General features: G+C 35.5%; 1 protein-coding gene across 8 annotated transcripts in view; it reads right to left on the minus strand.

Annotated features, from left to right (window-relative positions):
- The window catches only part of LOC116340463 (protein turtle), a 189,356-nt gene that overhangs the window by 31,512 nt on the left and 136,603 nt on the right, over positions 1–21,241 (minus strand). For 7 of the 8 annotated variants that reach the window (XR_004201093.1, XR_004201092.1, XM_031766966.1 and 4 more), the window contains exon 3: positions 11,983–12,110. Coding sequence is in view for 6 of the 8 variants with exons in the window: in XM_031766966.1 (XP_031622826.1) it covers positions 11,983–12,110 (128 nt within the window). In the remaining 2 variants the exon portion in view is untranslated. The remainder of the gene's footprint in view (positions 1–11,982; positions 12,111–21,241) is intronic. The other variant, XM_031766963.1, reaches the window with a different exon arrangement.

Genomic DNA, 21,241 nt, shown 5'->3' on the forward strand with positions numbered 1-21,241 from the left:
AAAATTCAATATAAACACGGAACATGTAGAGAAAAAAATAGACAACGAAAATGGCTCGTTCACTCGGTTTCTCGTTTGATAGAAACATCCAATCTCAAACAGAGCATGTCAACACTCTCAAAGTATATATTATGAATTGTGTACCGAAAAATTATTGTTTAAAAAAGCACATGCCAAAATGGAATGAACGTATGTTCTTTTCTGCACTCACTTTCGGGCGCGCGCGCGCGCACACATACACATAAAAACGCATTAGTTGTTTGTGAAAAAAACAGAGCAAAAAATGGGAATAAAATGCTTGGGCTACTGCGTGATGCTTGTTTTTTTTCGAATGTGTTTGTTCTCTCTGTGCTTTTTTTACGATGCTTCGTGCGTCATCATCGTAACAAAATGGAATTTTTGTATCCCAAACGTATCGTAAAAACATCTCTCGCTCGTATCCATGATGAGTTATATTTACGGGTAAACAAATGGGTACGAATGTTCGCTGTTTACAGCACTAGGACAATCGTTTTGCATGTTGTTGTTACTATCATCGCGTTAAAAGAGAACGCGCGCCGTTGTAAAAACGAACCACGGCTAACGAAAGCGAGATAAAGATAGAGGTAGAGAGAGAATGGCAAAAGTCCCACTGAGTCATAGCTAAATACGTGTACACAATACGAAAATGCTTGAATGAAAATGTTTAATGTTTGCAAAAAAAAGCATGGCATCAACAACAACATCAACAATAACTGTAGAAGAAGAAGAAGTAGAATGATGGAAATTGCAAAAACGATGAAAAACAAAACGGCGAACGCCAAATGCTGACAACAATGTGCACAACGACGAAGAACAGACACCTATTCTGACGTAAAATGTTTCCCCAAATCCAATTTGCATCCACGTTTACATAAGTAATTAGCAAAAGTAAGCGTACAATGAATTTTGTCATTATTTTGTGACGGACGGGGCAGGAGAAAGGGACAGAGTGAGTTAGAGCACGCAGGCTACACATCGTTTAATTTGGGTCGAATGTTGGAATTCAATGTAAAACACAAACACCACAAACTCGTTCCTTTCTCCCTCTTTCTATATATATTTCGCGTTTTCTCTTTCGCCCAAAATTTCAGGCCAACAATGGGTGGAAAACATACGCACAAACACAAAATAGATAAATGTTAGATTCGAACATATGGATAATTTAATATATGCGTTGTCACAAGAGGACCATCAACTGATTATGTGTTTTTGCATGGATTCACGCGTGCGACATAAAATTACAGATTGCGGACGAAAAGCACAGCAAGCCACTATGATGTTTAGTGCATTCGCCAAAATAAGCAGTGGCATATTGTGACAACAAACAAGTGACAGCGAAAACGAGAGCTTAGAAAATGTCGCAATTTCAAATACCCATTTGAACGGCAGTCTAACATTTTATGCGTTAATTAGCGCTTCAAAACGCGAATGCTGTCGCCGCCTTTTTTACGTGCTCAATATAAAAAAAATAATACGTGATTGCTGATTGCAATAGATTCTCAACCGAATAGAAAACACAGTCATTTCAGGAATGGCGCCATTTTATCGGTCAAACGATCGTCAGCATTGCGAAATAATGGCCGGTAATGAAATGTCAGATTTTGATTAACAGCACACCAGGCACTCGCATTAGCTAAGATAGATTGTTGCGAAGTTTGTAACTCTTTTTTCTTCTCTGACGCAATTTTGTCAGATGGATAAAAGTAGCTTTTATTACTTTTAAAACAAAATCTTCACCTTCTTAATTCACTTTCACATAATTCCGTGCTGTCAACTTTCATTTCAAACAAAATAAAACAAATCCCGTCTGAAGGAAAAATCAAGTTTAACACGCCTTATACAACAATCAACACAAAAGCCATTTCATCGGTGTTTCGTTCAAGGATATCGTCTTTAAATTAACATTAAAATATGCCAACTGACGTTCAGTTTCACTTTGTGTGAAAAAGCTGAATAGCAACGGGGCCGGTTACATAATGGGATTATTATCCGATGGAATATTTCAATGCAAAAATATGTAATTGAGTTAGCAAATTGAGCAGTAATCACAATCAGTTTTATGGTGTATCAACACTTTATCTAAGTCATGTATAAAGTAAGTGCATTTCCTCGTTTATGCTATGGGTCCATTCTTATTGTGTTCTCTCGTTTGTCCATGCTTAATGAATCCTGGACACGTATAGCCGACGTCAGTACTGTACAGTGTGACGGAATGTTTTTGCTTGCATTTTAATGCTCTATTCACTTGAAAAAATGTTTCGCTTCGTAAATGTACAAGTCGCATTTTGACGAGGCATAGTTAGAAAATCAGGTACAATATTGCATACAACATTACCTGTCAACTGTTTGCAACACACACACACATAATCACACTGTTGTTCAAGTGGCGATGTGAAAGAGATTGGAATTTTCAAAGGTTTCTTCATTCAACACTGAATGATGTTTAGCATTACTATAAATACTTGTCATGACTTGCATCGATGCGGGGATCTAAAGGAGCGATACATTGTTATCGTGTGGCCTTTTATTCGACATCCTCCTTTTGGTTCACAACATTCATCGGTTATTTGATGCAAAAGTGTAAAACTGAGACAGAGAGAAAAGGAGAGAGAGAGAGGCGGCTGAGCAAGAAAGTGCATCTCTTGGCAACGATGACGACAACACGATATTCATTCATTTATTTGTATTGTGTTTCCAATATTATGCACATGATTCTACACTAAATGATAATGCATCGTCGTCGTCGTCAGTGTGCATAATGGATTAAAAATCTGAAATGAATACGACCGAAAAGTTATTTTGTGAATATTCGAAATGTGTACACCTTTTGCATCCATCGTACACTCGACTGCCGTACACTTCTGTCCATATACATGTATAAAAGCAACGAGGCAACATATAAACTATAGAACTTTCTTTCCGGTTCACAAATTTCTCCATATCATGAATATCAGTATTCTCTTGCGCGCTACATGTGTGTGTCTATGAATATGAACCATTCAGTGAGTGGATTGCAAAACAACTCCACTTGAACATTAGTCTCTATTTTATGAAGTTTTAAACAATTTCCGGTAATGTTTTTCGGAAAATTACAATAACAAGCATATGATTTCATCAGCACAAAGCGATCGACGAGTAAAAACAACAAAAACCGAAGCAAAAACAACGACGATGGCAACGGACACCGGGTTGAACCATCATGCATACCATTTTAGACTCTGTAGCAGTTAATTTGATACAAGCATATCAAAATCAAAAATACCATCCAAAAATACCAGGGGCTGCCATTCAACCGATTCTAAATCCAAGCCAAACAAACAAATGCGATACCTGAAATCAACTGATGTACATATTTGTCTAATGGATAGTGTTTTATTCACGGTTTGTTGATTTACGTCTATGTGTATTTGCCACTGAATTGACAGTGAACAAGATGCTGAAAATTACGGTAGAACCATGGGATAATTTCAATGAATTGAGAACATATCTCTCTGGTTGACCATGATACTCAAGTGGTAAAGGTAGAAAATTCGTAACCACATTGATATATTTTTCGGTTGAAATTGATGGACCTATTGAGAAAAACGACATCAACGAGTGGATGAATATTTATCCCTTTGCTCTCGAATAAATAATCTCATCATTTTTGTATCACATACGCACGATTTAGGCATAAAAAAAGGGGAGAATAGACAAGTGTCATTTGAATTTAAACCATTCATAGTTGATATTGAATGATTCGGCCCAATCGAAGAACATTTATTGGTATAAAAAAACCACATAAAACACTGTCTCAGTTGAACGCACGCGAACGTCGAAACTGAAAACCAATTCCATATTCATACCGCCAAAAGTTGTTTTTTTTTGTGTTATAAAAACGATCCATGCATACACATCATCATTTTTCGAATGCGGCAACGGCATTTTTGCAAAATGCAAACAATTATGATTGCTGCAAGCTTTCAAAGGTAATGTGATATAGAGTGAGGGGACGCAATGCACCCGCTCTACTTGAAATATATGCATTAGTGACTCGTTTTTCCCTCAAAATTGCATTAAAAACTTTTCAGCAAAACAAAAAGGCGAATGCCACTACTACTTTGCACTTGAGCTACAGCAAACTGTTAGACAAAAAGAAGAGAATTTGTGTGTGTGTGTGTGTGTGTGTGCGGGAGAGAAAAAAATCGTTCCGGTTAATGGAATTACAATTTCATAGTGGCGCGTACTCGTATGACTCTCGACTTTGTGCCCGCGTCTCGAAGTGCACATATTGCAAAAGTTTTGCAAAACAAAAATACACACATACTTTTTACTCAACATTCGCCACTTTTCTTTTTGAGAGCAGCAAATCGGAGGAAACTTTGCGCTTTTCACGATTGCGTGTAGTGTGCTTTTTTGTCGCTTGGTTTATAGGTCGTTTTTTAGAGAACAAAATCGTAGCTTTTTTTATCCAAAAAAATGTTGTCGGGCGTAAATATTTCACCAGAGTTTTTGGTATTTGGTTTCGGCATGGATTATTATTACAGTTATAAAATCCGTGTGAAGTTTAAGAAGTTTATGTACAGATGGCTTACACAACACTTTTTCTCTTTTTGTCTCTCATATTTCCATTGCCAAAAACAGTAAAGATCTTTTAAACTTTTGGCAGGCTATTTATGTAATATTCCATCCTTTTGCATTTGCAAAATCTATTTACGTGCACATAATTTCATTCGCCGAAATATTCGGTGACGTCATCATCAACACCAGGAGCAAGCGATTCAGTAGCGGCAAGTATGAAGTAAAAGCAGTTGATATGATACACACTTTATTGAATTTTTGAGAAGGGAGCATATTTGCAAACCTACATTCAATCATCGCATTAATAGCACGTGAATGGCACAGTCCGAGGCTCATTTGCCGAAACTATTTCGCATCATCTAAAAACACAACCGTACTTTGCAGACTACGCCAAACGGAGAAGGAAAGAAACACATCAGCTTGAAATTGTTCGGCAACGATGAAAAACTGAAAAGAACTATTTACAGGAATGAAATATAGATAGATTATGCAAATTATGTAACATGACATCGTTTTGTGCCAAACACGAGAGACGATATATCATGTTGTGAATTTTTGGTGTTGCACAACAAAAACAACAAAAAAAATATATAACCAAATCCAGTTTAGTTGACTGCGGCGTGTACTTGCCATGTGATGAAAGACGGTATTGGATTTTATTCTCAGTGTTGCAAAAACCGCGTTGGAAAAAAAGGGAGAAAAAAAATACGAACAAATTTCTGTCAAAGGTGGAGACAGACGTTCAAATGAAAAAATTATGAGTATCGTGACATCTCGGTCTCAAGTCTTCTTTATCCATTGAAGGGCGAAGGGTGGTGGTTGTATCGCGATTTTTACCATCGTATGCACATCATTCTTGGTTCGACTTCGTGAAATGTCACTTGAAAGTTTTTCATATACCGAAAAAAACAGAGAGCAACTATTAAATGCTAGGGGACGGAAACCATTAGCTAGTTTTTTATATTTCAAGTAAAAACTAGGAAAATTAGAAAAAAACTAGCAAAAACTAGAAAAATTAGCAAAAATTATTTGATCCGCCATTTTGATATTGTGCCATGATTTGCTGACTAATCAATTTTACAAGTCGACTATTGAAAGAAACAAGTACTTTATGCACGATTTTGTGTTAAAAAAGAATAATTAAACTAATTTTCACAATTATAAGTGTATAATTATTCAAAACACATAAAAATATGTCTGAACAACAAAACGTCAAAATACTTCATTGTGTCAGTACAATCATTTGATTGTCATTTGACAGAACAAAAAACTAGAAAACTAGCAATTTCATAAAGGAATATTAGCATTATTAGATTATTCAAGCAATAAACTAGAAAATTAGCTAAAAACTAGTAAATTAGCTATAAACTAGAAAAACCAGCATTGGTTTCTCTCCCCTAGATTAAATGTGAAGCAAAATATTTACAATTCACGTCTATCATGCGACAGCAAGGCACATTTAGCCAATCCAGTTGAGAATAACAACAAAACAAGCCAAATGATAGACTGGTATGTTATAGAGCTAACTTATGTATAGAGATCCGTCTCGAATATATACTTGCATTTTAAACTACCGCAGAGACACTCTTAAGTAGAAGCGAAGGAGAGGATTGGCAACGGTGATGCAAAAGATGAAGTTCCGTACAAAAGACATAAAAACTAAGTGAAATGACTCAAAAAAGTGCTTGGAAAGTTGAAGAAGCGAACGGGCGAGCAAAACACATGATGAACGATTGAGCTAACGAGAAATGGAACAAGTTCGGATATCAATGCAAAACATATGTACATGAGCGATGCTGTCGAAAGCGTTAGTAACGACAAAATAACGCTAAACCCAAATGAATTGACTCGAGATTGACATATACATTGCAAAATACGATTAACATACATGACAACGACAACGACGAGCAAGTGAACTGAGGCCGTCGTCGATTATGCTTCAAGAAAAATCGTCATGCTTTATTGATGAGAACGAGATTTGAGCCTTACATTGCGCTCCTTTTTTTCTCTCTCGTCGCTTTGTCGCTTTGTTTCATGTTTATCAATTTCAATGGAATAAAAGACAATTTGTATTAAATGTTTTAGATTATGCTGTGGAATTGTGAAATGTATGTTCTTTTTTTTGGTTACACTTTGAGTACAGAAGTGAACAAGTACATGAAGCAATGCTCCTTTTGCAGCCGAATGCCAACTAATCTCAATATCCATTTATCATTTACGCAACAAAAACTCGTACACATTGAATCGCACGCGCAACTTCGTCAAAGGCATGCAAAAATGATATGGCAATCGCGAAAAACTAAAACATTGCCAAATGCCATCATTTTTGCCTTTGAAAGAGATAAAGCCGACCCTAAATCTAAAGAGTGTGTTTGGTAATGAATTGTGAATGAAAGCAATTGACATTGCATACGTTCTATAGCAAGGAGTGTGAGAACATTTTGGTACAAATTAAACATTTGTAAGTACGAAGACGCAGATAGAGGGAGAGAGAGAGAGTGTGTGATAAAGCGAGCTATGAACACGATATAAACGATGCTCAGATAGATATTCTGAATAGAAAGGACTAGACTCACTGTGACAGAGCAACAAAAGCCACAGAAATGTTACACATATAGAGAGATGGGCAGAGAAAGAGAGAGAGGAATTCTATAGCAATAGAGAAATACGGTCGCAAAAAGATAAATGCATGATGTTATTGTTAGTATTATTTTTCATCAAAAATGATTATCGCCTTACATGATACACCATGTGCACATGACAAATGAATGACAACTTAAAATTGTTGCTTTTCAACTGTCATCTCACAAGAATCAAACATATTCCATCAACACTGAAATGACTGGATTAATGTATTTCAACAGCAATTTTTTCTTTATCCTCACATTGAATGTGTGTACCGCCCAGAACGAACCAAAAAAATTTCTAATATTATAAATGGATGTTGATGTCTTTATTCATTTACGATTTTTTTTTGTACTATGGTAGCTTTTAAATTTGGATTTCTTGTGAATTCCACTTTTCTGATGGAATTTATTTTTGTCGAGGAGCATTCTATGTTGTTGAAAACGAATTGCTTTCGAAATGGAATGAAAATTGTTGAATATTTTCATTCGAAATACAATAAATTATTATGTTGACAAAAAGTTGGCCACTGTGTGCACTGTACAACGATGTTGGTGTAATTCAATAATTCAATTAAAATCGAATGATAAAAGCTTTATATTTTCTCGAAGTCGTAAAAACCGAAAGCACTTGAGTGATTTGAATTTGAGTTATACATAATTCATCAGCATTGAATATTTCAGTCAAAAATTGTTGAAGCTTAAATGTAACTGCCACTGTAGTTGTTGTTGTTGGTAGAGGTGATGGTAGTGGCTGTTATTATTTCAATCAATTCATGTCATTTTGATTTATTTTTGGTCGATTGTGAAAATAGCCTAAGCGAGGAGATATAGTCGCCGTTAAAATGGCACGAAAACCAATATATTTATGAGAAGAGGAATAGAGACAATAGAAATCGGTGTCGTTCGAACACAAATCAGTATTCTGATTGAAAACAATGATACTCTGTTCGGTATAGATAAGGGAGCGTGTCACTTGAAGGCATCTAAATCAATTGCTTTTTTGATTGCATCTCTCTTTCACACTCCCATTATGTCTTGATTCGATTGAATTCATGTTGCGCGAGCGCACGTTGTCATGCAGTTTTGCCATATAGAAATAACATTTACTTAGATTTCATGATTTACCCGGGATCAATTCGATTTGTTTGTCGTTGAAATTAAATTGCACTCATAAAATCTATAAACCCACATCAATTTTATTTGAATTCACACTGAGCTCGAATGGTGCTATATGTATATTTTTGTGATATTTGTCTGTACACACGGATACACACATAGTGATATGAGATACGGGTCTGTAAAGTGCAAAAGTGGTGCATTGTTTAACTCACAAAATGATCACAAAGTGTTCACGAATTTTTTGCGTTTGTCATATTATATAGAAAAAGTTTTTGCTGTGCGAATTTTCTATCTAGTTAATATCTTTCTCTTGCTCTCTTTTATTGCATTTAATTTTGATTTTTCATATTTAAAATAACTCCGGTATAAGATTTTTTTTTCATTTCGGTGGCATGTGATTATAGTAGTGGTAGTGGTAATGATGGGGATTGTGAGGGAGGAAAATGTGCATTTTATTGCTTGATTTTTGGTCGCAATTACAAACAGACAGATCAGAAAAAGAGCAGATTGAACGCTTCGCCCGGCAACTGTTTTGAAGAACGAATGTGAATGAGTGAGACGGAACGAAAATCATCATACAAAGTATGCTCGTTGATTGCTATGTACTTCGACGCGGCAGAAACAATACACTGAAAACGCTTTAATAAGATATCGAGGATGAAAACAATAAAAGTCGAAACAATAAAAACACAGCGAAAACTATTCGGCAACGACTTCGATTGCATTTCTCTCTTGTTTATTTTTATCTCAATTTTCAATCAAATGGAAAGAAAGTGCGATAGAGAGACTGAGAGAGATGAAGAGCAATAGAAAATGAATTTGTTCTTTGAGAAGTCTTATTATCGCTGGCTGAAACATTACTTTTACCAATTGTAATGTGAATGTTCGAAGAACGAAAACTGATTGGAAATGCAAAAATTATGTTCATTTTAACGGGTTTTGTGAAATAATAGTGATTTCACATTTTTTTCTCGCTTCTGCACAGACACATACACCCTAACGAAATGCAAACGTCAAATTAAATGGCATAGACGAAACTTTGCCAAAACAACAATGCAAAAAAAAAATACACTAAAAGAAATAATTCGCTGCAATCAGTTTAATTGGAAATTGTTTGGGCAAACCCATCTGCGGCACTGGTGGGGTTGTAGTTTTGGACAGCACAGGGGACTATAAATATATCGAATGTAAACATGACGCTTTGTGGCCAGGCACATGGAAAACCATTGAGACACTACAATGATAAAATTGCATCGCCATAACCATTCATCGCCCACACACACACACACACACAAAAAACGATGGGCAAAATTTAATTTGTCAAGAAAGTACCAAATTCTCAACATTTTTTTCCTTCTTTCCGTATCTACAGCTTTCTTTTTCTTTGGAAACTTTAAAGTTTTCAAATAGTCATCTGGATCGAAGAAGATGAAACAACCGACACGGAAAACAAGAACAAATAAACGAAGTAATAAGAAACCAGAAAAAAATTCATTCGAAAGTTTAGAGAATTCTCGCAAATCTTGCCGTTGTTTTCAATCAAAATAATTGGAGAAAATATAATCTTTCCTTTTTTTCTACAAACTTGTATTTTCAGCTTTTTTTCGATTTCACCGATTCGAACTTGATTGAGGTGTAAAATTTATTAAAATCATACGCTGCAGTAACAACATACAAAATGGAAGCGATTTCAATATGAACACACTTTTAATACGTGATGAATCAGAGATAGAGAATGAAAATGACGATGATGGCGTGTTTGTTTTTATTACTCGGAAATTATTATTAGCTGGAAAATGTTTCGACATTTTTTTTCAGTTGCAGCTGCTTTTTTACTTCAATCGCCAACACATTTTTTTATACATCAATATATATATAAAAATAAGGATTTATACAACAATCACATCAAAGATAAATAATAATTACCAACAACTTTTCTATATACACACATATATAAAATAAAAACCAAAACTAAAATAGTTTTACGTTAATTACATGTAAATAGAGTGAAAGTTCATAGTTTGTAAGTTTTTCATTTTCTTCTTCTTCTTCTTGTTTGTTCACTCTCTTTTTAATTAGACTGAGTTTCCGTTTCTTCGGTTCCGAGTTTGGTGTTGGGGAAGTTGTAACTTGCATATAACAGCATGCCATTTACAAGTTAAAACGATTTTGAATATTTTATCAACTCTATTAGCTATGTGACGCGTGCAATCATTAACAGCGCACGACAATTTAACGCACTCATTTAAAATGCACTTTTCACAAAGTTTTTAATTTTACATTGGATTCTAGTATCTGTTATCATTGTCAATTTTGCACTCATTTGCATTCTTATCATTTTTCGATATTCAAAAAAAAAAAACGATTATTTTGGCTAGTTTTAATTCTACTTAAAAACATCTTGAATTATTATTCCTCATTAAAGGATCCTTGCTAAGATTGACACCTCCAATTGCCACTCAGTTCTCATCATGAGATTTCGATATAAGAAAAGAAAATATACAATTCCAATTCACAGCATGAAGTGCTTGTTCTCATTCTCTAGAGTGTAAATTGCAATTAAAGGCACAAGCAGAGAGAATAAGAAGACGACGACTTTGACACAAACGGAAACGAAGATGACGGAAACGAAACGTAAATATTACAAGGTGCTCATTAAAATCCAAAAAAATCTTGGGAAAACTTGATTTCTTCTTATTCCATTTTTATAGAAATTTTTAGTGGACTATTTTCCAGCTCATCGACACCCATTATACATTTTAAAACGATTTCACTTTAGTGCGCTATTCAATTTTTTCCCCTTTGAGTTTTGATGAAGCACAAAGGCGATATGGAAGAAGAAGCAAAACATATTTCCTTTTTACAACGGCAAATATAATAATTGCACTTTTGCTTTATATTCCCAAGATTTCCTCGTCACAAAATTTTTGTTCGGCTTTTTTATTTTCAACGTGTCTTTTGTTCGCTTATTTTATTCGTTGATTTCTTTTGCGTTTATTTTTCATTGGAATAAAAAAATAAATAAAAAGAACTACTTACAGAGAAATAAATGAAAGGATTCTTTGGTAAACGCATTTTTAATTTCTGGCCATTGTGAGCTGGTTGGTAACGAGTTCTTAAAAATGCGCTTTTGTGAAGTAAAGTAAAGCTTCACCGAGACGAACTATTGCCATTTTCAATAGATTAAATGAAATATGCAAACTACACGAGAAAAAATCACCGATCAAACATTTTATTTATTTTATTTTTTCTTAAGTTTTGTGTAGCAAAAGAAATCAAATAAACTACAGTTTCTTTCGGATTTTCCTTCCAAACGAATGTTTTTTGTTACCCATAAATATGCAAGTCATTATATAAAAGTTTATATATATATACAAAAAAGTCTATTCTATTTACTTATACCGTATACTACTCTTGCGAGTAGTTTTTTTTTTTCATTTTTTTTTCTTAATTTGGTTCGTGTTAGTGAAAGTATTTTTATTTTGTTTAGCTTGTTCAGATTGGTTTTTGTGCCGTATGTTGTGCACGTGCACAGAAAGATTGATGCGGGGGGAGTTTTTTTATTTGTAGATGCGAGAAAATATATGTATGCAAAAAATAGAAGAAAAAATATAAATCTGATTAAGAGAGCAGAGAAAAGATTTAAATGTCGTACCGTTTCGCTCACCTTCTTCTCCCACTGCAGCACATAAGGAACTGGATGATCACCGGGAAATTCGACGTGACAATTGAATATAACACTTTCTCCGAGTATGGCCGTGATATGTATAGCATCTTGTTGACCTGGCAATGTTAACATCCGGACCACGTAGCAAAATCAAACACAGCCGCCGACAAAAGAATGGCATAGGAAAAGAGAAATGAAAGAAAATGAATTAGAAAAACCGGAACAAAAACGAATAGAAAATTAATGACTTTTTCCAAAATCAGCTTATGAATACGGATGTGATTTGGTCACCACATATATTTATAACGTTGAACATCTTTTATCGTTCTCAAAGCGAAAAGGCAATTTCTTGGATTTGACACATTCACACACACACACACTGATTCCCCATGTTATTTGTTGTCAATGGTCGAAAAATTTCATTTCGTATTCTTCATGAATTGGCAGCATTTTATTCTTAGCATCTTACCTTTATCTTTTAAAAAAATGCTTCATTCTCCATCTCAATCTATCTGGACAGTTTGTGCTCTAGTTTCCGTTGGGTCAGGTATGATATTGGTGTTGTGTATCAAAACGTGATTCAATCAAAAACCATTTCCATTTTTGATACATACACGAAATTGAACAGGAAAATCCATTTGAACATTGTTGGCCAATGCAATTTATTTCATCCAGACAACCATGCACAAACACTTCCCACACATTCACGCTATTCAATAACAAAATTCATGAATAAATGAGCTACACAAATAGCACACACACACACACACACATCTATGTATATTGTTGGAAGGCAAAAATGTATTTTGTGATACAGTGTTGATGCGCTATTGTCAAAGTTTTATATGGAAATTGATTTGGAAAAGAAAAAAAAAACTTCAATAAACTATACATTGTATGTTATCAGATTGCTTTGTACAAATCAAATTCATTGTTGTTGTTACTGCCGTTGCAATGGCACGTACGAAAATGTGAACGATTCTGCCATATTATATTTAGTTTGGGCATAATGATGCGAAATGAATAAGATGAGTTAATTGCTGATTGTTTGGGCAACGCAACTAAAATACCAATTTCGATTACACTAATGAGATGTGAGATGACACCTTTAACATACAAACAAAACTTCCACTGAATTTGGTCAGATAAAACGTATACGTGTGCGAAAGCGTTCGCTCTTGTGTGTGTCATTTGTATTGGTTTTGTAGCTCAAATGGATTCTAATGTCCTTATGTTATTATCGCCACATTACGATGGATGAGCATAACAAACAGCTGATACATGCACACACCACCTAATTTTCTGTATTTCGCCCCATTCAAATTGTTACACCCGAATAAACTCTGGATGGATAGTGGCACGCACTATCAAACACTCCCACTCGATGTATTCGGGACCTGGACATTAAAACGGTGTTTTACACATTAGACCATACCGCACACTTAATGAATAGCAAAAGCGCGTACTCCACTCACCAACGCGTATACGTAACAAGGGGAAAAATCCAATTAATTCATGTTTTTATGTATCATTGTGTAACTAAATAGAGTGTATTTATTCCTTGCCATAAGTATCAGCCAATATATGCGAAGTGAGAACTATTCATTTTGATTTCGCTTTGAAAATGGCACAAATTCAAGCGAATAATATCGATTTATCCATACTTCATTTATTTCGATGTGCGTGTTTATTTGTAGCACAGTCAATGTGCTCCGAAATGGAACGAAATTGTTTTTTTTTTTCATCATCTATTTCTGGTCTACATGGCCAATCGGAGTTTTATTGCATTTCAATGCATAACTGAAGTGGTTGCAATGTAAATTCAATAGAGGCAATGGATTCACATAGTCAAATGGTGAAAATAAAAACAAAGTGAAAACCTAATCAGAATTCGATATCGCTTCAAAATTCCGAACTCAACTTATTAACATGCTTTACATTTTATGCGGCCGCAAAGCATTTCAGTTAGTTAATTTTTTTAAAATGCTTTTGAAGTCGATCGGTAAGTCAATGTGTGTATGAGTGGGTATATGCAATCAAGTTCAATGAAAAATGAGAGAGTTTGCCATTGATGGGAAACGAGCAAAATGCTTCCATTTTTTAAATTGTAATTACAGCGCATAAACGTGTGCTTTTTTTAACACAGCTATGAATGAACTAATGCACAATAAAGTCGATCGATAAAATAAATCAAGAGCGAAATATAGTATCATAAAGGACAGGAAAATTCAAATAAACGTCAGCGAGTGGCAAAATCTATCATTTTGCTTTTGTCACCAAAATATTTGCTCTATCTTTTTTTTTCTCTCTCGAATTAGCAAAAAACCATAATATCATAAATGAATTACTTGTGCGCATTTTTAAGAGTGGACTTCAATAGCCATTGCTACCGCTGTCGGTGCAGCCATTTGATGATGATGATGATTCATATCAATACACAAAAAGCGTTCAATTGAAATTACTATAGCAATGAACCATAAATTCAAATATGATTGGTTTAATCATTGACCATATAAAAAGCGATTGCAGCGAAATAATTAAATGTCATCGAATTATATCGAATCAAAAGTCATTAATATGGTGCGATAGAATGACGCATATTATCTTTTCATTTTTGCCTCATTTTCAAATGGATTGTTGTAATTAAATCGCATTCAACCATTGCATTATTATTGTACATATTTAAATAAATTTGGTGTTTCGTGCACAAAATTTCCCTTCACACAGATTTTTCTCTGGATTCGAAAAGAAAAAAATCACGTTAAATTTAATTCTACCTCAAATATGATATTATCTCATTCTGAGAAAAAAAAAAAAACGGAATCATCTTAAAGGTATTACATTTTTTTGGTGCGATATAAACAGTTTTTTTTAATCTAAAATAACACCAAAAAGTCGACCGTCTCAGCGGCACCTTTTTAGAAAATGTCCGCCACGAACGAATGAAAAAACCCCACCGAGGAATATGTTTAAAGTTTAAAATGCTCTGGAGTCTTTATTTGATTTGCATATTAAAGTTTTTCCAGGCAAAATCATTTCCAGAAGATTTCATTGGAAAATCCGCTCGGCTTCAAAACGACAAAAGAAAACGGGCGAAAAAAATTCGGGTTTCGAAAACGTGATAAGAACAGCTTGTGAATATATCCATTTAATTCGACTCATCTGTGCGCGCCGAATTCTTTTTGTTTTTGATAGCCTTGTGCAATGTGCATATTTTCATACATTTACACGCGTTAGCGTACTCGCGATGAATAGAAATTCAACGCGATTTAAATCTTGCCAAAAGATAAAAGAACTAGACTGGTTTGAATTACTCCGACCAATAAAAAAACGCACCAAACGACAATGACAACAGACTTCAGAGAGAAACCGACACATAAAACGAGAGCGAGAGAAAACGACAGAAAAATGCATTGTAACTAATGAAAAGCTCTCGACATGCATAACTCTCTGTGTGTTCTGTCTGTGCTTGGTGTGTATCAAGTTATACACAGATATAATTACGTTACGCTGCGTCGTTGCATTCAAACAAAGAATGCTTTGCTCGATTGTCGGTGGTGGCATGAAACATGAATGAAAAATTGTGAAAAAAAAAATCGGGCAAAAGGAAAATGCCACAAACACAAAAAGACAACGAATGAAAAAATTGACGTTAAAATGTATCAAAATGAGCGATAGAAGAGAAGCTTGAGTTTGTTTACTTCGGGTATTTTTCCTGCTTGTGTTGATTTTATGCATTTCAACGTGGCGATGTGCCTCATATGCAAATTGTACTCTAATATGTAATGGGATACAAAGCGAAATCGAAAGACAAAAAAGCGAATACAGAAAAAACTCAACAGCAAAAGGAACTGATGAGATGGAAAACAGATAGGGAAAAATTGGATCCAAAGAGAGAAAGATTGAAAAAATATACGTAGCAAGAGATTCGATAGCACTGAGTGTCTGTGTGAAAAATATTGATTTGCTATTTGGCAGCAACAATAACAAAAGTAGTAGATGTGCTGAGCAACTCGTGCGAACGAACAATGATGATTAATGGAAAATCTATTTTACATAGTTTTCCAGTTGGGTATTCTCTCGTGCCACTTTAGGTTTTCTGGACTTGTTTTCCAGAGTTCTTTTTCCTTTTTTATCACCATTATCTTGAGTATCGATAACGAATCGAAGTGGCAGAGCTTTAGGCAAGAACAAAAGTAAAAGGGAAAGGTAAATCAGGAGCAAAGAGGATGAGTTGAAAAAAGAGAAGGAACGATATGGGATCGGCAATCAAAGAGTGCATTTGTGGTAGCATTAAACGGTTTTAGCATATTGTAATGTGCATTTGCAAATCGTAATTTGGATTTGCATATTTCACTGTTGAATAATTTCCCAATCCAACTGTGAGCCAAAGGAAAGAGTTGACTGGTTTGAAGAAGTGTGCTCTCAGCAGGAGTGCAATATCCTTAACGCATTTCTATTGTCGCTTGATTATATGTATCATCTATCAGTTTTTGCCTTTTGTAAAACTCTCTGTTTCATTCTGTCATTCTTGCATTTTGCGTACATAACTGCTCTTCACTTGAGTTAGTATAGTTGCACTGTTGCTGTCGGAAATGACAACAAGTTTTAAGTTTGAAACGCAACTCAGTCACTTGCACACGCAAAACATCACCACCACCAACAACAACCAACAATATCATCATCATTTCGATTTCTCTCTCTCTCACTCTCTCGGTACAGTTCAGTTCATGTTCATTCATTGAGTTTGATTTTCGCCTGGATTATGGAAAATAGTGTATCGTAATTCACAACCGCCGCCAATATAAGCTGCCTCGTTGCATCATGATGCCAATGCCATCATGATGAGTGTTCGAAGTCGTAACAACAAGTTTGGTTTCGACATCAGATTCTCTTTTTCCCCTTCGATTTCTTCCCGATTTCCTTCTCTTTCTCTCACCACCCTTCTTATCTGATTTGAAATCAAATGTGCAACACAAAGTTTTCTTAAGCGGGAAGGAAAGCTTTAATTTGAAGTGATAGACAATGTTTGCGGTTCGAAATCATTGTTCTTAATTTAGATGGGAGTGTGCGGCGGATGTAACGAGTCTCTCTGCTCGACATTTAACACATCAAATTGAGAATGCATAAATTCAACAGACACCGACATGGAAAATCACATCGATGGATAAATAGCGGGGTGAAAATGAGCACCAGAATAAGCGATAGATATGTTCAAGACGGAACAGAGGGGGGAGAGGATTTAACAAAAATCAAAGTCGGAATCGCACTCAGCGGGTTACTTAATGATAAAGCATGTAATTATACAAACTTATTTAATGCTTTTCCGACACTTTTATGCATACATGCATAGCAACACATACACATATCAATATTCATGATTACATTTGGAAAATCAAGGAAAAACGCAAATTAAAACTCATTACTACTTTTGCTCTTTCTTCCATAAAACTTTATCCTCGATTTCACCGCCGTATCGGGAAAGAAAAGGTGGCTCAACCAAAGAAGAAATCTCTCGCTTAACTTCATTTGGTTCAGTTTATTTCCAGATAGACGATGTCATTTGGCTAATGCTTTAGATAAATCGAATGGTAAAGTTTCGGATTTGTAATGAAAATTATTGATTCGAGCTGACAATTTCGGTGGTGTGCATTTAGGTGAATCGCATGTTTTTTCTACGGGCGAACGGCGTTTTTTTTCTTCAGAGAGTGAATTCTTTTTGTTCATTCCACTAGGCCACAAAGTGAAAATGTAAATAGCATTGTTGGTTTGCATGTATGCATCCGTGCTGCACGTATATATTTAGCATAATCAGGAATGTGGAAATTAAGAGGAACAGCAACGGAAACAATGAAAATTACTCGTTATATGTGTGGCATATAAGACGAAAGCGAACGAGTAAATGAATAAGCGAACGTATGCGAAATAGTGTCAGAGAGAGAGAGAGAGAGAGAGAGAGAGAGAGAGAGAGAGAGGATGAGCGTGTGAGTGGCGGTTTAACCGCATGTCTAAATAACAAACTTTTTTTTGCTGTCTGCCAATAAAAATACTTTTACTTTGCGCGAACTAATTTCGTTCCGGCTTAGCAATTTGCCGTTGTCATTTTTTATCAGTGCGATGGTATGACATCTCTTTCTCTTTCTCTCTGTATTTTTTCCAGTTTTTCTTCTGGGCCGTTTTTTGCGTGAGTTTTAAGCTTATATGGGATGCCGTTCATCTCGGTCGGTCTGCGCGTTTCTTTTTGATTTCCGCACCAAGTATGCACAATCCATTTTGTACGTACCATGTACAAACAACGCACATACATACTCCTACACACATAAATTCGGTAAATAAGTTTTGTTCACTAATAAAATGTGTGACTGCGATGGCATTGTATGAGCACATCACAATCAAAATTCTGTATGCACGCTCGCTGGAATCACATTAAAATTTGGGTTAAAGCTTTTTTTGTGGTGGTGGCATTGTATTTGTTGATGTGTACGTTGGTGGAGTAACCGTCAAAAATGATAATTTCTCGTTCGCAATGAACTTAACATGACGTTCAAAATTGCAACATTTTAATCCGGAGCAATCGCTTAAAGGCATCGAAAGTTCTTTCATCTTTTCGGTACACAAGTTGGCGGCAACAGCAGCAGCTGCAGTGATGATGACAAGATACGGAATGATGAGAGGGACAGAGATGGAGAGCGAATGAAAAAGCATGTCTATATACAAATACATAGACAAACAATAATGTAAGTAGTACAAATAGCGGTAGCAGAGAGCATCCAGCGCAACAAAAACTTAATCAGGTTAATAGCATTTAATAAAATGCCATTGTAAATAAAGGGAACTGAATTTGTTGTCGAGCATAACCTCAACTATATAAATGCGAAAGCATTTTAATGTGTTTTTTTTTTGTTCGCTTGCGTACGCGGCCTCTTCTCTCAAGTTCGTTCATGATATCGCAGTATTTTAGCGGGCGAATGAGCGAGATACAGATAGAAAGTTTGTTGTTCTACAACGAAAATGCACTAATGAATTGTTAAGCGCAACGCGGACAAAATGAATAAATAGTGTTCGTCCTCATTTGGTATTAAGCAGGAGATCAGTTATCAGTACGAAGCAATTTCTCATGAATTTGACATACAATGTTTTTTTTTGGGTATTCATCTCACCCGCTTTGATTTGCTGCTGTTGTCGTTTCGCTATTGTGTTGGCACCAAAATCCTCTTTAGCATTGCTTATGGAATGCGATTGTCGGTTAGATTCGTTAATTCCTATATCTCAATTGGACACCACACCAACACATTTCGTGCCCTTCCTTCCTCTTTCGATCTCTCTATGTGTTTGAGTGTCATTTATCGACTCTCCGAAGCTGCTCTGGAATTTACGAGCTCATTTGCGTTCATTTTTTTTTTGTGTGGGTAATCCCGAACGAGAGAGTATATTTCAGGTTGTTGTATTAAATGAGATTTTGCATTTAAAATAGGTAATTATATAATTTTATAAAATTTTAAGCAGTTTTCCTCTGCATCGTGACCAATCCAGAATTCATCCAGGCGCGTATTTTAAATTACATTTATAAACAAAAGATGCGCACGCCAGGACAACAAGCGAATTCAGAATATCGTCAACAAAATCAGCTTCTATTCAACGAACAATAATGATGTCACGAAAACCAGCGCATCTGAATAGAAGAAAAACGTTAGCGCGTAATGAACCCACTCTCGCTCAACTCAACAATTTGTTAAGCCATTCACAGTGATTGTAAGTTTACATTACTATTTTTTTCGCTGTTGCTGTTGTGCATTTGCATTGGATCTATCTTGTTAAATTGGCGAATAGTTATCCCGGCGCATATTTATTTGTCGTACATGCAATTTATTTAATCGTTGTGGCAACTGAATGCTCTGAATTGTCATAATACAACACAATGCACTTTTAGGATGACTAATTTTCGTAAAAGTATAAGAGCAAACTTAAAACGTAGATGGATGATGTCACTGCCGCCTCCGTCCATTCTCTTTTGCATTTGCAAACATGCGAAAAACATTGAAACTCGATGAATGCAAAGTTGGTGTTGCTGCCACTGCTGCTTCATTGTACAATTGACAGACAACATTAAACATTAATGTATTTATGCAATTACACAGTGAAATGTTTATTCGAGCATATTATGCTGCGAAATAATAATGAAGCAACGATAATAGTCATAAGTTTGTGTGTATACTCGTATTTTCCATTGTGTAACAAATCAGAGAACGAGAGAGAGAGAGAGAAAGTTTCTCTCGGGGTACGTGTGCGTATTACCATGGTGTTCGAAAGTGAAAAACCGAAAATTTGAATCTAGGTTGTATGCTGTACACATAATAATTGTGTCGTGGCATACATGTGTATGTAAGTGTGTATCGTTGGAAAAATGTTTTAAAATGTACAAAAACAGCGACAGAAACAGCCGCCGCACAAGCTTACATTTAAATATTTTCCATATTAATCCATCGTTGTTCGTCGACTGTTTGTATCTGTGTGTTGATTTTATTTTTGGGCATATCGCCGCATTTCTATTCTCAAGTATTTTATGGACATTTTTTATATTGCTACTAGTGCAGCTTCTGCCGCTGCTTCCATTCATGCCAATGAAAGACAATGAATGAGGGCACAAAGCAACGACAAGAAAAGTATTAATACAAAAATTTCGCATGAGAAAAATGTAGCACAACGCGGATTTTACTCATTCGTTCCTTTTTTCCTCGCTCTTACTATTCATCACTGATTTTCAAGTGAAAAGTATCGCAAGGGTGAACGACGAAAAAAAAAACTTGGGAAAAAATAGAATGAAACTAAAGTGGTAAATGGATTGAGTGAGGCCTACGAATTTTGGTGCTTCCTGCGTGTATTTATGTGTACGGGATGCTTTTTCACATGGCAACACAAAGCTACTAAAAAAGTACTTAATAAAACATTCCACTTGCACAAGCCATCTGCACGAAAATTAATGTAGTGCACAGAATACCGAAAGAGAGAGAGAGAGAGAGAGAAAGGTACACACGCGGTTTCATGTGAAAATGTGAACATTTTCGCTGTCCGATGACTGCTAGGCTAGGCAATTGCACCAAGTGATTATACTTTGATACACTTCTCGTTCGTTTGCTGACTCTCTGCGGCTATGTTTGTTGCTGTTGATCCATTGAATATATCATCACAAGTGGAACACCATACATACTCGAATTTTTTACCCAGCAGTGCACGCTTGGTCTCTCTC

The sequence above is a fragment of the Contarinia nasturtii genome, unplaced genomic scaffold (genome assembly GCF_009176525.2).
Source record: "Contarinia nasturtii isolate CC-2019 unplaced genomic scaffold, AAFC_CNas_1.1 Cnas_scaffold_695, whole genome shotgun sequence".
NCBI classification, from domain to species: Eukaryota; Metazoa; Arthropoda; class Insecta; order Diptera; family Cecidomyiidae; genus Contarinia; species Contarinia nasturtii.